This window comes from Aegilops tauschii, chromosome 2 (genome assembly GCF_002575655.3).
Source record: "Aegilops tauschii subsp. strangulata cultivar AL8/78 chromosome 2, Aet v6.0, whole genome shotgun sequence".
Taxonomy (NCBI): domain Eukaryota; kingdom Viridiplantae; phylum Streptophyta; class Magnoliopsida; order Poales; family Poaceae; genus Aegilops; species Aegilops tauschii.
The window spans coordinates 462,464,532-462,480,580 of NC_053036.3; the positions used below are offsets into that span (position 1 = coordinate 462,464,532).

The 16,049-nt window shown below is 47.6% G+C and overlaps 2 protein-coding genes across 2 annotated transcripts; one reads left to right on the forward strand and one right to left on the reverse strand.

The window, feature by feature from the left end:
- Positions 1-6,326: 6,326 nt before the first annotated feature.
- Positions 6,327-10,655, forward strand: LOC109781114 (adenine phosphoribosyltransferase 2). Its single transcript, XM_020339696.4, has 7 exons — positions 6,327-6,837; positions 6,961-7,071; positions 8,194-8,286; positions 8,541-8,690; positions 9,284-9,342; positions 9,859-9,941; positions 10,349-10,655. Exons 1-6 carry the CDS (start codon positions 6,687-6,689, stop codon positions 9,913-9,915), a joined length of 621 nt encoding a protein of 206 aa, XP_020195285.1. The 5' UTR covers positions 6,327-6,686; the 3' UTR covers positions 9,916-9,941; positions 10,349-10,655.
- Positions 10,656-11,339: 684 nt separating this feature from the next.
- Positions 11,340-12,228, reverse strand: LOC109781115 (uncharacterized). The gene is made up of 2 exons (XM_020339697.4): positions 11,710-12,228; positions 11,340-11,616 (listed from the first exon to the last, which is right to left on the reverse strand). The coding sequence occupies exons 1-2, from the start codon at positions 12,130-12,132 to the stop codon at positions 11,512-11,514; spliced, it is 528 nt and encodes a 175-aa protein (XP_020195286.1). The 5' UTR covers positions 12,133-12,228; the 3' UTR covers positions 11,340-11,511.
- Positions 12,229-16,049: the final 3,821 nt, after the last annotated feature.

Below are 16,049 nucleotides of genomic sequence, written 5' to 3' on the forward strand. Positions count from 1 at the left end.
TCCCAAACCCAAAGTGCTGCCCAACCGCGATCTCTTATGTTGCCATGCATGCCAGGAATAACAAGCTAGCCGAGCTAATAGGCTAGTGGAGGCTCGGTGGGCGACGGCCGGCGTCGGTTTCCCGGCACAGTGCCTGCCGCCTCTCCCTTTCGCGAGATCGCCATCTATCTCTCGCCCGATCAGTACAGTACAGGCAGCATCTATCTACATCCTCCCAGATGAGCAGATCCGTCGACCGATTGGCTATATCTGCACGGCATCCGTTCCATCTTTTCTGGAGCATTGCTTCATTTTTCTCTGTCTCTAAGCGTGGCCGGGCGAGGTGTGTGGCTAAGCTCGTCCTGCTATGGGTCATCAGTCAATGCTGACAGTCACTCATACTACTGCTGGAACCCGAGGGCTTTCGTGAGGCGAATCATGATGGCTTTTGACAGGGAGGTGCGCGTACTGGTACTAGGCTACTGTAGTAGAGATCGCTTTCATTGTATGGGAGGTGAGATCTTACCGGGACGTAGGATCGCCGGAGAAAAGGACGGAGCTGAGGCTACTGGTCGTGGCACTACGCTGGACCATTCTAAGGCTATGGGAGCGTAGTAGGAGTACAACGTAGGACCCGTGCCTAGGACGGTGCGTGCGCTTTCCTTCTTTCTTTCTTAATCGTTCGTCTGCTTGACCGGACCCAACCATGGTGCGCTCCGATCCGGTCTTCCTTCCTTTCCTTTCATGGTGGTGGGAGTATGTTGCATCGGTCGCTGAAAATCCAAATCCTTCCTTCTTCTAGAAGCTAAACGTGAAAAGGAAGTAGTTAGTTAGACGCAGGATGACTTTGTTGACGAGAAACACTTAGTTGGACATGACTTGTACCGAAGAAACGAGGACCGACGCCGCATTTCTCCTTGGGTTGGGCCCCTGTAAAGTTGTAAGCTGAGCATGAGCAAGAGCACTCACAACGGTGCGGCGCCCTCCCAAAGGGCGTTCAACGCAAGCTGAGCCCTCACTTGTCAAGAAACATATATACTATAGGTATCTGCAGACCTGTGAGCATGATCTAAACGAGAGAGAAAAACGAGTATTTCAGTAAGGCGCGGCGTTACTGTCAGCTCTCCGCCCCATTTGGCGGCTGGAGATGGAGAACGAGAGGCCGCGCCGACGTGTCGACGGAAGGCATTTTGCCAGCCTGCCTTGCCGGGTCTCCCTCCCTCCCATGCGCCGTGACGCAGACACGGAGGGAGGAGTACATGCACCGGTCCGGTCCGGTAGTGTCACGGTCTCGAAGAGATGGACACGAGGTCGTTCTCAACTGACGACCTGCGACCGCGACGGAGCAGCCAGCCGTCAGTGCGCTCGGATATGCGTGCGGATTGCAACTTTGGCATCCTCCCACTCGCACAACCTCCTCCGCAATCTCTCTCGCACTTGACTTCTTTTTCTGGTTTCTATACTCACACCGTCACACTCGCCTTCTAGCTAGTATAGTTAAATGGCTCTCCTTATCGTAATCCCATTTGTTAGAATTGTAGCGCCTTCTTCACATGACATCATCTGAATCTGTGTACATTTACGGTGGAGGTTGTGGAATCAATCCACGCCAGTATGACGAGAGCCATATACTTCGTCCGTTTCAAAATAGATGACTCAGCTTTGTACTAATTTTAATATAAAGTTAGTATAAAGTTGAGTCATCTATTCTGAAACGGAGGGAGTACATTTTAAACAGGGATGTGTGTGGTGGAGCCAAGCAACGGTCGTGCATGCGCGTCGGATCGAATTAGCATTCATATATACGAGGAAAAACAACGTCGAGACAGCTAGCTGCACGAGTGTACGTAGTGACCCGATCCTGTGATTTTGTGATGTCCGTCTCTCTTTTGCTCTGCGAATCGGAGATCTCTCTCTTGATTTTTTTTATTTATTTTTTTTGCTTTTAGCAATATTAACCCTTCCTTTCTAACGAAGTGAGCGCATGGTTCGTTCGTTTTGGGCCTCTCCCTCAGAATTATCAGTGCCGATCTTACCACTGTTTTGACGATCAATATACTGTGCGTACTGCATCGAGCTCACAAAAAAAGCAAACACGCCCCCGCCATAGAGTTCCAAGTGGAATTAATTGTATTTTCCCCCATATAAATCGTTTGGATAATGTTATTTAGCGAACATTTACTGGGGATGCATGACCAATGTTTTCCACGGCAATTTATGTGTTGGGATCGTGGCAATTCTGTCAAGCGAACATGGTAATTAATGCAACAAAATCATTTGTTTCCAGAATTGCCATTTGTTTTGAAAGAATTGTCATGTGCTTTCCAAGAATTTGTGTTGCTGGCTATTGGGGTCCAGTTTTTTTTGCCCCGGACCGATTAGTAGTAGTAGTACCGGATCCCTCGACATTTTCGTTCCGATCCCTTTTATCTGCGAGAATGGCTGCGATCGCCGGAAAACCAAGAGGAGAGCAAAGCGGTGAAATCTCTGCGCTGCGCTTCAAGTCCAAGGACGCGGTGGGGAGCGCCAACGGTGGGCCCGCCGCGATACCCGGGATCTCACTCAGACTACTCACAATGGGAGTAACATAGGTAGTAACATCACACATATCTAGATAAAATAGATGATGTGGCAAGTAATAAATGAAGAAAGAATGGAAAGTGGTAACATAGCTAGTTACTAGTAGTAGTAACATCACACATATCAAGGCAAGATGTGTCTATAGCCTAATAAATGAAGTGCTTCATGTTACCACACATATGTCACTCCCCACTATAGAGGTAGTAACATAGACTAGTAACATGTCGATGTTACTACTCTATGTTACTGCCTGCCCATTGTGGCTAGTCTCACAGCCGTCTGCTGCCGATGGATACGCTCTGCCTCGCTAACACAAAAATCCCCTCGAAACTGTACACCATCAGTCTGCCTCGCCGGCCGGCCAACAGTGTGCCTACGGCCGCGCCCGCGTGCATGCATGCAGCCGCAGTGCGAGCTCAGCGAGGGCACAGTAGCGTTCGGCGCGGGCAGGCAGGAGGCAGCCAGCCGGTTCGCGGCGTCGAACGAGCCGGCCGGCCGCAGCGTACTGGACGGGACAGGCACTAGCTTGTAGGCGGTGGTGTAGGTGGGTACAGCCAGGTCGCAGGGTGGGGCGGGAGATCACATGATAATTCAATGCGAAAAGACGTGATGCTGGGCGCTGCGGAATCCGCCGTACGTACTGCGTGCCGCTGGTGGATGCGCGCGTGCCACTGTTCACTCGTACCGGGACGGATCTCCTCCCTGTGCCCGCGCATCTCCATCGATCTTCCCCGACCGTGATGCTGCGCGTGACGACATTTCTTCTTCCCAGCTAGTCTGTGTCGGTACGTACCTCTCGACAGGTGAAAACCACCGCGCTGTTTTTTTTTGTTACATTTTCTTAAGAAAAAAGAGCTCAAGTTGTATAGTATTGATTATCACATGTCCTTGCAAATTACGTCAGAATTCTTAGGCGTGTCGAAATCTTCCTCCTTCTGCATCCATAAATGGTGAGTCTTGAGCAAAGCTCGATACCGCCTCTAAGTCTTCGCCTAGGTGTTTCTAGAAGTAGTGTCTGGAAAGTCGTCAATGTGTATCAAAAGACATCGGCAGCCGCAATCTACGTAACAAATCATCATCCCAGAGAAAAGCACTAGGCATGCAAATTTAGAACCTCCAGGGTATCCTCCGCCCCTGCTTAGTTCAATCAAACGAACACAAATTTCAAGGTAATGCTAGTTCTAAAATTTTAGTTCGTTTGGTTGAGCTAAGGAGAGTCGAAGGGTACTCTTAAAGTAACAAATTTGCATTCTTAAAGAAGACGCCTAAACATACCTGTAGAAAGAGCACGTATGCCGACCGAATCCAGGAATATCCACCATGAACCAAAGTCGACCGGATCCAAAAAAATACTCCCTCCGTTCCAAAATAGATGACTCAACTTTGTACCAACTTTACCTTCAAACGCCCTCCATCATTGCTAAATGCACAAATGAAACGGGGGATAGGACGGGAGGACATCATTCCTAAACCGGGGCAACACCGTCGTCTCGCTGCCCCGGCCAAGACATAAAAGACTCCCTAAAAACAGCCTACACCAAAATGCCCACACCGTTGTACACTAATTCCGGGCTAGGCGTCCAGCTCGCCGCCATCTAGGACCAAGTCTCTATGGACTTTCGGATGCCATGAACACATGCAACATAGCGGTTGGCACCGTTGTTCCAGATCCGTCGTCACAGTTGGCCAATCCCGCCGCATCAAACTCCCATATGGACATATCCGCTCCACCGCAAACGGGGATGCCCGGTGGCAAGAGGGTTGGAGAAGCTACCGACAGCTAGATCTTCTAGCCGTGGCAGGCAGGTGTTACCCTCCGACGTGTAATGAAATTGTTGCTACCAAGTTGAGCCCCACGTCGTTTCTTTTTACAGATCACTCGCTCTTCCTTCTTCGCGTTTATTACATAGAACACAAAGTACCAACTTCTAACATTTCTTTTCTTTTTGGAAAGGACTAAGACCATATATTAAGTATAATATGTCTTCACAAACACGCTCTTACAAAAGGAAAAATACATCCAAACCCTTGAGGGCCCCGAAGTCTTCTTGCTCCCGCATCCGTCGATGACACGTCGCGAGTAAAGCTCGTTGTCCCATCTAGGCCTCCGTCTCGACGGAGCACAGTTGTTTCAACCCAGGAGTTTATAGAAGCCGCTCGGATATATGGATCTACATATCCAATCCCTGCTCTATAGAAGAAGAAAAAACGTCAAAGAGGACCTTCAAATACTCAAAAGACTACGAGTATTGGTCGAATCCAGATAGGTCAATTGGAAGCCAAAACCAATCAAATCCAGCAAGATCCACCGGAGACACACACCACATGTTGTGAGCCATGCTCGATGCCATGTTTGGGACTCCGCATCACCACCCCGACGCCACGACCAATACACACAAAGCTCCGCCCAAATATGAAAGAATCCAAACAATGCACACACTACCTCTCAGATCCAACACCAATATCAGAGAGAGACATCGCCTCGAAGGAAGATCAGGAGGAACCTTACTCTCCACACCACTGCCGTCATCGGAGCCAATGCCATGGACAAGCAAATACCGTAATTGAAACAAACTAGACTATCGGATGGACGCGGGACAAGATCCCGGGGTTCCTTTCTGTCCCGCCACACGGAGCAGTCGGTGGAGGCGAGGGAACCCTGATGATGATGGTGTCCGGGTTTCGCTCTTTTCTCATGATGAGATCATGGCGCCTAGGTGAGGTGAAGCGTGTATAAAGATACCATATTCTACCATTTAGCGCAATCGACGGAATTTTCCGACCCTTGGATTTTTTTGGCATGTGTTTGAGTAAAAAAGATTCAACAAAGTAGGTCTGCTACAACCTAAAAGGCGTCCATTAGAAAAATATATATTTCTATGGACAATTTTGTTATGTGATTCCTCTAGTATATTTGAAAAAACATGGTATGATCACATGCACATCCTATCCATATGAACACATTTGAGATAATGAGTCGATAAATCTTGAGATCGCCTTGATCCTCTCCCTCTGGTTCACAACCAATGGCTCAACTAGAAAGGGTTCGACCGGTGCATGAATTGGGCCAGTGCATGGAATATGTTCTCTATGCCTAGTACGCATATGATTCATTTAGTATTTACTGAGCTTTTTGTCCCCATTTTTTAGCTAATCGCATGTTAGGAGACATCATTGTTTGCTAAAAATGTGTCTACTACTTTTTTAGTTGCATCTTCGAAAAAAATCGCAAAATTGGAAATAATTTATTTTCTATAGTACTCTTTAACTGTTTTTTTTTTGCTTTTGTTTTGTCAACTGCAGAAACCACCACTAGAAATCTTGTCAATCACCATTTGGCATGACTGGCGGGCTACATCACAAACGGTGAGACAACTCAACAATGAAATCCCGTCAATCGCTGTTCAGCCAACAATGAAAGAAAAGATGAATGGTGGGTTTTTGCGATTTACTCCGATGCGCAACAAGCAAAGGAAAGTACACGTGCCGTGTAAAAACTAAAAAAACTGATCTCTCCGTCTCAAAATAAGTGTCGTTGATTTAATATAGCTATAGTACTAACTTTACACTAATCAGTGACATTTATTTTGAGACGAAGAAAATACGAACCAGACGCAGTAATAAAGAGTTAAAACACGTCTCCATCAGCAGTTACTAGCTGCCGTAGCCAGAAGCGAGATCTTTGTTTCAGACACAACCTCTGCTGCGGCAAAATCTCGTTGAAGCGAAGCGGTAAAACTTGCGCAGGGAGAGTGATCTCCCGTCCCGTGGCTGGAACGGCCAACGCCCCGCCGAGTCACCATTCATGAATCGGGGAGAGGTTGGCCGCTGTCCAGCGAGCGAGCCCAGCCCTCCTTCTCTACGCAAACACGGCACAGGTGGTCCTGCATACCGGCTGGCTTCCAAGGATAATAAAAACTACCCCTCCCTACGCTCTCACACTGCCTCCCTCCGGGCTACGTCCACCCGGCGCCTCCGCCGGTCTCCTCTCCTCGTGTTTATTTATACACACACACGCACACCTTTCTCCCTAGCCACCACTCACCACTCGGAGCGATAGCCGAGGAAGGAAGATCAAACGACGAAGCAAAGCAAGCAGCGAGCGAGCGAGCGTCGGCATCACGGGCATGGGGGAGCAGGGCACCAGCGGCAGCGAGGGAGGCGGCAGCATGGTGGAGGCACAGGCGCCGGCCAAGAAGGGCGACGGCCGCGCCGCCGACCCGCGGCTCCAGGGCATTTCCGACGCCATCCGCGTCGTCCCGCACTTCCCCAAGCCAGGTCCGTCCATCCCCCGTGCGAAACCATTTTTAGCTACACACGCTGGGGAGTACTACTAATTGACCACGCGCATACTAGCTGAGTAGCTGACTGAGGATCGTGTCTGGTGCTCTGGTCGTGCAGGGATCATGTTCAACGACATCACGGCGCTGCTGCTGCGGCCGGGCGTGTTCAAGGACGCCGTGGACATGTTCGTGGAGCGCTACCGCGGCATGGGCATCGCGGCCGTCGCAGGTAAGATTATCACCCTTATCCGCTCTCTAGTCAATCATGGGGTGCAGGCAGGAGCCATGTGCCGTCCACGCGCGCGCGCGCGCGTGCGCTCTGGTGCCGGCCCGTGCGTCTTTGTTTAATGGCGCTGGGAGCGCGCCGTTGGCTCGGCGCGCTGGTGCTGTGGAATATACTACCGCCGCCGGCCAGGCCTGCTACTAGCTGCGTCTTCGGGCCAGATAATTCCTGCCCCCTTTGTCTCCCCCGCTCCGCTCTGCCGGTGATCAGGTCATCACCACCGCACCACATTACTGTAGTGTACTCGTAGGAGTAACTCTTGTTTTCAGATAACAGAACAGTAGCCGCAGTACGAGGTAGCAACAGTATTGATACGCGCGCACGTACACGCACACGTACGTGTCTTCCTCATCAGTTCACCGTCTGGTCCAGAGAGCAGAGCAATTACACCCAGGGGCCAATGCCGCCACGCTGGGAAGAAGAGGAGGAAGAAGAGTCGTCCATGGATGGATCGAAGCCAATTCAATTGGAATAGTCTCTGCACGCGCATGTGGGATGTGTCCTCGCGCTGTCGTCGTATGGTACTAGGACTACGATGGTCCCTGCAGCCGAACGAACGTCCCGGACGGACGCCAGCGCGCGCCGGCCGGCCCCGTCGCGCCACTTGTACGGCCCGCGGTGATCGAGCAGGGCCAGCGGCATCGCCTGTACCTGTAGTACGTGTTCAATGCCCGGGTCACAGGGGGCGTGCATGTAGCCGGCAGGCGATTCGGGGGAGATCGCGCGGGGACCGTGATCACCTGATCGGACGGCCGTGGTCGATCGCGCACATGCGGTGTCGTCCCGTCCTCGCGTTCGCGCGTACGCTTGCTGGCCTGGCTCGGTACCTCTGCTGGTACAAGAGTACAGCGATCTGGTTAACTCCGCTGTTTGGTGCGCCTGGCTTATGTCAGCACCTAATGCCATCGTGACGTTATTACGTGTACGTACCCTAGCCATGCTAAATACGTATACGGCGAACAATGAATGATGACCCCGGCTGTATGTATTTCGTGGTTATGCCTGCAGTATCTGTACGCTTCTCTGATCTGTTCATGTTATATGACTGGCATCTTGTGCTGCTACTAGGCATTGAAGCAAGAGGATTCATATTTGGCCCGGCGATCGCGCTAGCCATCGGGGCCAAATTCATACCGCTGCGCAAACCCGGCAAACTCCCAGGTAATCTGATCTCCACCCTGCACTTGCAGATCATTCTCATCTCAGCTGTGACAAGGGTGATTCCATAGGCGCTGATATCAAATGATGTACCAATGGGTACTGAATCTCTGAGCACATTAACCATGTCGATTCCTGAAAAGTTTCATTCATTCAGAGCAGCTTCATCAAATGTTGTTACCATATTAAGGAAACAAATCGTTACTAGTAGTAGTTTCCAAAATGTGCTAATTTTGCTATACAAACCATTAATGAAGGTGAGGTGATTTCCGAGACTTATACACTCGAGTATGGGACGGATTGCTTGGAGATGCATGTTGGAGCCGTCGAGCCCGGCGATCGTGTGGTGGTGGTGGATGATCTGGTTGCAACCGGTGGGACGCTTTCTGCAGCTATAAAACTTCTTGGTGAGCCCCTCCCTCTTCTTCTCTTCTCTCTAGATGAAATGTGAATAATCCTTTAATACAAGACTCAACTTGGAGCTTGTGCTACACTAGTACTATAGCAGTAGTCCAGTAAATAAATGGAAGGGGGATAAGTAAGTCAAATGATGTGTGATGCTGACACGGAATAATCTCTCATAGTCTTGCCAAAAAAGACACATCGAGTATCATGCAGTGTAGCCACTTAAGCATCTCAACAGCTTAGTGATAAGTGACAACATGTAGTAGAGTAGAGGACCATCATGTTTTATTGACAAGAAGCAAAGTTTGCCCGTGAGCGTGACAAATTCCTGTTTGAAAGATAAGCCCTATATATGGGGGTGGCTACTAGCTAATTGCATAAAGGTGTGGCTTTGATGCGACTGGACGCATAATTTCCATCTTTCCATGCTACCAAGAGGAAACTTTGTAGATAACTATGAAGCGTTCACGCCACAGAGAGACGAGGAGTTCTAATTACATGTCTTGCTCAATCATATGAATATATCATGAGCTAACAACATGAAAATGTCTTTTGACTAATATTTCTATGATTGATGCAATTATTTGCATTCCAGAACGTGCCGCAGCTGACGTTGTTGAGTGTGCATGCCTCATCGGACTCCCTAAGTTTAAGGTACGCAAGGCCTAAGGTGAAACAACCCTAGCTAAAAAGTTACTACTACAAGTATTGCACTAGTATGTGACTAGGACAGATGAATGAGAGAACAATGAACAAAATAAGCACTGAGCTGACATGTTACTAAACTTACCTGTGACCAGCTTATGTAGAAGAATCCTAATTGCAAACCCTTGCAGGGCTTCCATATTTTACCTACATGAATACATCAACCTAGGCTTATAGGTTCTCCTCTTTGAACATACTTGCTGTAAATTGAACATATCAGGGATTGTGAGAAAAATTGGAAGATTGTGTTTGTAAAATATACCACTAGTAGAAACACTACATGCATACTCCCCCCCCCCCCCCCCCCCCCCCCCCCCCCGCACATTTCATTAATTTTACCATGGCATCAAGAATATACATTATTTTAAATCTAGCAAATCAATTTAATACATGGAAAACACATATTTCCAAGAGAGGCATGGCCCAGCTGCCCTTTCAAATTTATCAATTTTGTATATTCTGCAGGATTTCTACAAGCTCGATGGAAAGCCAGTTTACATACTGGTGGAGTCCCGCAAATAAAATGTAAAATGATGATGATTGATCAGGCAAGTGTTCATAGTCTCATGGTTGAAATATCGCCCAGTAGTCTTTGTTAATCTTTTTTCAACATATTATGCAGCACCGCTAGGTTTGTCAATTAACAAACTCATGTTCTTGTACAAATACACTGCTACAAATTCACAGCCGCGGGAGTAAATGATATGATCCAATATCCATGCTACCCATTCTGTAAACGTATAATTTCTTCGGTAACCTTTGTTAAGTAGAGACAAATCACAACTTCACTAGGCATCACTTATAAATAGATGCTTGGTTACTTCGTTTAGAAGTTCCACATTAAGCTATTCTCTACAATCCACATTAAGCTAATCTCCACAATCCACATTAAGCTGTTTAGTCTAATAATCCAGAGGTTTTATATACACTAATTCTGGCCTTGTTTCTTCTTCAGAAAAAGGATCACAGCTTCATTCGTTTGCAAGCGCGCATGGTGGATGTGTATTGATAACTCTGCAGTACACTGTTAGGGGCAGCTGCTATTGCTAAGTGTCTTTCTTGGTGGAGAGGGTGAGATAGATGAGATGTAGTCTTCCTAGCACTAGTTTTCCAGTAGTGGAGTATTTGATGAGAGCTTGTAGTTATTTCTGTCGGGAATCATCACCGTTAGCCGCAAAGAAAAGAACCATCCTGTTGTTCAGGTTCTTCTACGAGATTTTTCCTGTGTATCTCAGCATTAGTTTATTCCATTGTCTCTAAAATTGTGTGGTCGTAAGATTACAGTGCTAGTTACAACTATCCTTAAAAAATGAAAAAAAAATCTTAGAAAACGGAGTTACATCGGTAGTTTCTGAACTAAGCTATGAAAAAGAACAGCCTGGTTCAGGAGGTTTGATCAGTTCTTGTGAGCAAAATCTTGCCACGATACCGATCTTGGCACACCGGCGGAGCGCGGGAGCTGCTGCTGGGACGCCGATCTCGAAATGCCGGAGCCGGAAGGAGGCGTGAACTGCTGCTGCGATGCCGACCTCGGCATGTGGGCGGAGCAGAGCATCGGGGAGCTCGCCGTGTGGGGGTCACCGAACTGCTGGCACGAGACCGACCTCGGCATACCGCTGGCGCGGTGGAGCCGGCACCGGAAGGAGCCAGGATGGTCGGTGGGCGAGCAGATGCACTGCCCCTTCGCCTTCGCTGGCACCTTGGCCGCCGTGGCGGCGATCTTGGAAGCCATCTTCAGAGCTCCGGGTCTCTCTCGCGTTCCGGCCGAACTTGGAAGGTCGAATCTGTCGGCTGTTGTTGATACGACGCGTTTGTTTTAGTTGCGATTCCCACGGTGAATTTATAACGGAGTTGCAGGGTGGATTTTGAGTCGAATTCAGGTTCGTTACGATTCCATCAGAAACCGTGTCAGATGGGTTGCAAACCGAAACAACCTGACGGAGAAGTAGGACGCAAACTGAATGGAGAAACTTAACTGGTGATAGTTACATGACAGACAACTTACAAACCATCGATCTGACGATCTAATCTGTTGTACAATACGCTCGAACTCATCGATCAATAATCAAACAGAAGAACAAGGAAGTCGCGGGCGCGATCGATCGATCGGTCGACGGATCAGAGCATTGGAAGCATCATCTGGAGCAGGGGAGCCGGCCGGGACCGGCGGTGCCGCGCCTTGAACTTCCTGATGGCCGCCGTGAGCACCCTCCTCCACCCCTCCTGAAGAACCCAAGCCAACAGAAACCTCGTAACGCTAATGGCAGATTCGGGGAGCGAGCTCAAGCTTTGAGGGGTTCATGTGCAGGGAGCTACCTTGGTGGGGGCAGGCGATGGCAGCGGCGGCGACAAGTCCAGCTTCGCCCTGCCGGTGTCGTGGAGGTCGAGGAAAGAGCCGTCCCGCCGCAGCCGCCGGCGCCGCCACCTCGACCTGCTGCCGCCTCCGCCGGCAGCGTCCTTGAGCCTGCTCCCGGCCCTCGCCCGGCGCTTCAGCTTGGCGATGAGGAAGTCTCTGGAGCCGGAGGCCGGCGACTCGCTCGGGATCTTGTTGACCGGGGACCAGATGCCGCTCTGGCAGTAGTCGAAGTCGTAGGCGGAGGAGTCGGGGAACTTGCCGAGGAGGCCCCGCGACATGGACTGCTCAAGGTACTCCACCGTCACCACGCGCTCCACCACCAGCACCGGGGCGGCCGGGCTGCCGTTGTAGCCGCCGGCGTCCGTCTCGGCCGCGCTGTTCATCTTGGCTTAAGGCTCGTGAAGTGCTTGGAATTGAGAAGGAGCAGAGGGAAGGGGGAGCGTGGTGATCGGAGGAAGGGAGGGAAAGGGGTGGGAAATGGAGCAGATCGGTGGAAGTAACCGTTGCGGTGTCTGGCCGGGCACCCGACCGTTGGGATCTCGAGGGTTCGTGGCACTGATGAGTGGGGTCGGGAACTGCCTGCACCAAAGCTGATGTGTACGTCAAAGCTTGTCATTTGTTTTTTTTTTAGATAATATCATCGGGAGTCATAGAACTTGCGTTCGATATTTGGTGCTAGAACTTTAAAAATACAGAATTGCAGTCATTTAAGTTGACTCAAGCGTGCATATACGGTCACAACATGCACGTGCGGGCGTATCCGCGTGTATGGCCCCACCCGTCTGTGAGTGCTGGCACTCGGACCACACATTTTTTTTTGAAAGAACACCATTGTATTTTTTTATTCATGGAAAAAGCCGACCACAACTACGCCTCTTTTTCTTAAAAAAAAAACAAACCACTGTAATGGGCGAATTAACACAAAAACCGGGTACGCGTGGAATCAATCTCACGACCCACGCTTACAACACTGGCCAGAGCCACTCCACCAAACATTCACATGTCTACCGTTGATAACAAATACATATATGATCGGGTGTTATAAATATGTCTATTGTTTATAAATTTCAGTAATAAAAATAACGTTTAGAAATTCATGTGTTATAAATATTCATCCAAAGGAAATAACCTACTTTCAAAACTGTTCATGTATAATTTAAAATTTAAATTCTGATATGAATATTCAATCGTGTCTAATATTTAAATCATCTAAAATTTGAATATAAGTCATGAGTAAAAATAATATACAAGTGAATATTCATAAATATTTTAAATTCATAATTTTATATAATTTAAATGTAATCAGTGAATGTATAATTGTCTATGGATTTAGTAAACATATTTATTTAATAAAAAATTAATGTCCATATACTGCTCAACCATGGGGATTACAATCATACCGGTGTAGCAACTCAATCTCATTTGGTCCAGACCGTAGCCAACAGCTTTATATTTAAATGCTTTATTACTACTGATCATTTATTTGTGTAATAATTTTGACACACAAATATTCAAACATAATTTTATTACTTAAGTTTTACAAATATCGTAAAAAGTATCTTAAATGTCTTTATTACTTCTGTTTTACTAAACATTTTTTTACAGAATACACAGGTTTATATTTAATTATTTTATTTACTAATAATCGTCTTCATGTATAATATTTTTGACGCAAATATTTGAACAAATTTTATACTTACATCTCTCTTCGTCCACGTCTTACATTATGAGACAAAGGGAGTACCTTTTTAGAATACTTATGTTTTAGAAATATACATAAAAAATGGTGCGTGCAAAATGGGCCATAGTGTCTGCAGCCTATGTAAGCTCCACATGCTTTTTCGTTCGTGCATATACATTTCCTATCAACTGTAGTTGCTAATTTTTTTTTTTATCAACTATAGACATGTGAACGTGTTTGGTGGAGTGGCTAAAGTGGCCAGTATTGTAAGCGTGGATCGCGAGGTTGATACCTGGCGCACTAATTTTTTGTGTTAATTTGCACAATACAGTGTTTTTTCTGTAAATAAAAAAATCAGAGGGGATTTTGTGAAAAATGCGTCGTGTGGTCGGCTTTTTCCGTGAATAAAAAATGCACGCATAGTTTTTGCAAAAATGCATCGTCCGAATGCCACCACTCACTGACAAGTGGGACCATACACACGGATACGCCTACATATGTATGTTGTGACCGTATGTGTACGCTTGAGTCAAGTTAAGTGACCGCAATTTCGTATTTTCAAAGTTCTAGCACCAAACTAAACATTGAGTGCAAGTTCTATGACTTCCGGTGATATTACCTCTTTTTTTAACAATAATGCTAAACATATAAAGGTTTACATGCTTTTACACACTGACTAGGATCTTTTCAAACTAACTAACCTCTTCCCCTTATTTTCATGGGATGGGCCCCTTCTCCCCCTTAATCTCCAATCAAAACCCACCTTCATGTAAAAGCATATATCCTTTTGTACGTGTAGCATTACTCTTTTTTTAAGAGAGAGATTGGGGCGAAGTATTCCTGTTCTAAGGATTGCAAAATCTACATGATTTCTTAAATCATCAGACTTAGGGCCGGTTTGAAGTCTTCTAGCTCCACGCTTCACAAACTCCATGGATGAAATTGTGCAGGACACTTGGGCTCCGAGAAGCTGGATTCTCGAATCTATGCCTGATGACAGTGCAAAATCTTGGAGGAGCGTCGGCCCAGCTCCACAGTTATGGAAAGTTGCAGTTAGCCAATATTACAACCGAAGTGCCAACGCCAAGTCAAGCCAATCAAACCGGTACGCTCGCCCAAACATATTGCTCATCATTCCGTGCACTGAATCGGTACATGGGCTCCTTCCTTCGATGTCTATCCCAAACTGAATTGCCTTCCACCGGCCCAAATGGGCGCCCAACAACCTCTTAGCTGGGTTGCAACGCTGGGAGAAGCTACGCATGACGCCGGGCGCTTGGGAATCGCTAGGTGGAGCAAGAAGCTGGCTAGGGAAGCTGGATTTGTGAAGTTGGAGGAGATTAGCACAATTTCCAGCATCCATGGCCACAGCCGCCAGCGACGATGCCGACTCGGTGGCGCTCGTGTGGGGGCAGTAGGACACCAACGAGCGACGAGCTCACCATTGCCAGGGAGTCCTGGATACAGCTGCCCTGCGACATCTGTCGTTGGAGCCCAGCAAGTTGGAAAGTCAGAGGGGAAACCACGAGGAGGAGTTTGACCAACAAAACGTGGGCCGAGGATGAATCTAAGAATGGACCAGCGATAGGAGGAAGGAGAGGTCTTGTGTGTGGGTTTTGGTTACAAAGGCGGTTATGATGATTTCTCCGAATTGATTGAATCTGGGGAGGCAGGGACATGGACGAAGCGAAACACGGGAGCAATCCTTAAGGACTAGTGCCTTGGAGCCGCAATCATCGTCGGTGAACCCTTGAATCGATTCAAAGTTCCTGACACCATAACTCGCCGCCGCACATGCACAATAAGAAACTCTCACCTCACCACCTCAAGGAGATGGCAGGAATTTACGCCGGAGCTTTGTCGATTTCATCCAGATGGACGAACTCGAGGAGGATTGGAGCCCGAAATACTGACTCAACGAAGAAGCGTTGCCATCCGCCCAAAAGCCATCCCATGAGGACAAAAAAAAACGGTAACGCAAACTACTAGCCAGAGCAGAGGCACTGGGATTCTCTTCCCCACCACCGTCCGCCGGAGTGGCATGCAGAGGGGAGGCGAATCCACGGACTCGCTGATGGTGCTTGGAGGGGAGTTGTAAACACTAGCCGCTGCCAGGGAAAAGAACGCCGCGTCAAGTTGCAATATGAAAAGTGTAGACACAAGTCGCTGGAACCTTATGTTCATTTTAAGTACTATATATATAAGTATAGATTAAGCTTTTGTTCTATATGGTCACATAGTGAACAATTGACTATTACGCTTATTAGGTGGAATGGCTAGAGATACAACATTAATGTTTCAAAATATTGGAAAAAACTTGACTCCATCTGTTGTATAATGATGATACAATATGTCCGGAAAACTATATTAGAAAATCTCACAAAAAAGCAAAACATGTGTATGTCAATCTAATGGATTGTTTTTATAGCAGACCCTAACCAATAAATAACTATTGTGAAAGATGTCATTACATTTGTGTTAATATAATTTTGTCTTAATTTTACAAGCATATTTAATTATTACACACTGTTTGCAGCCGGCGTCCATGATTTTTTTCTCATGTTTAGTAACTGAGGGAACCTCTGCTCAAAAACAGAACTTGAGAGGAAACAATTATAC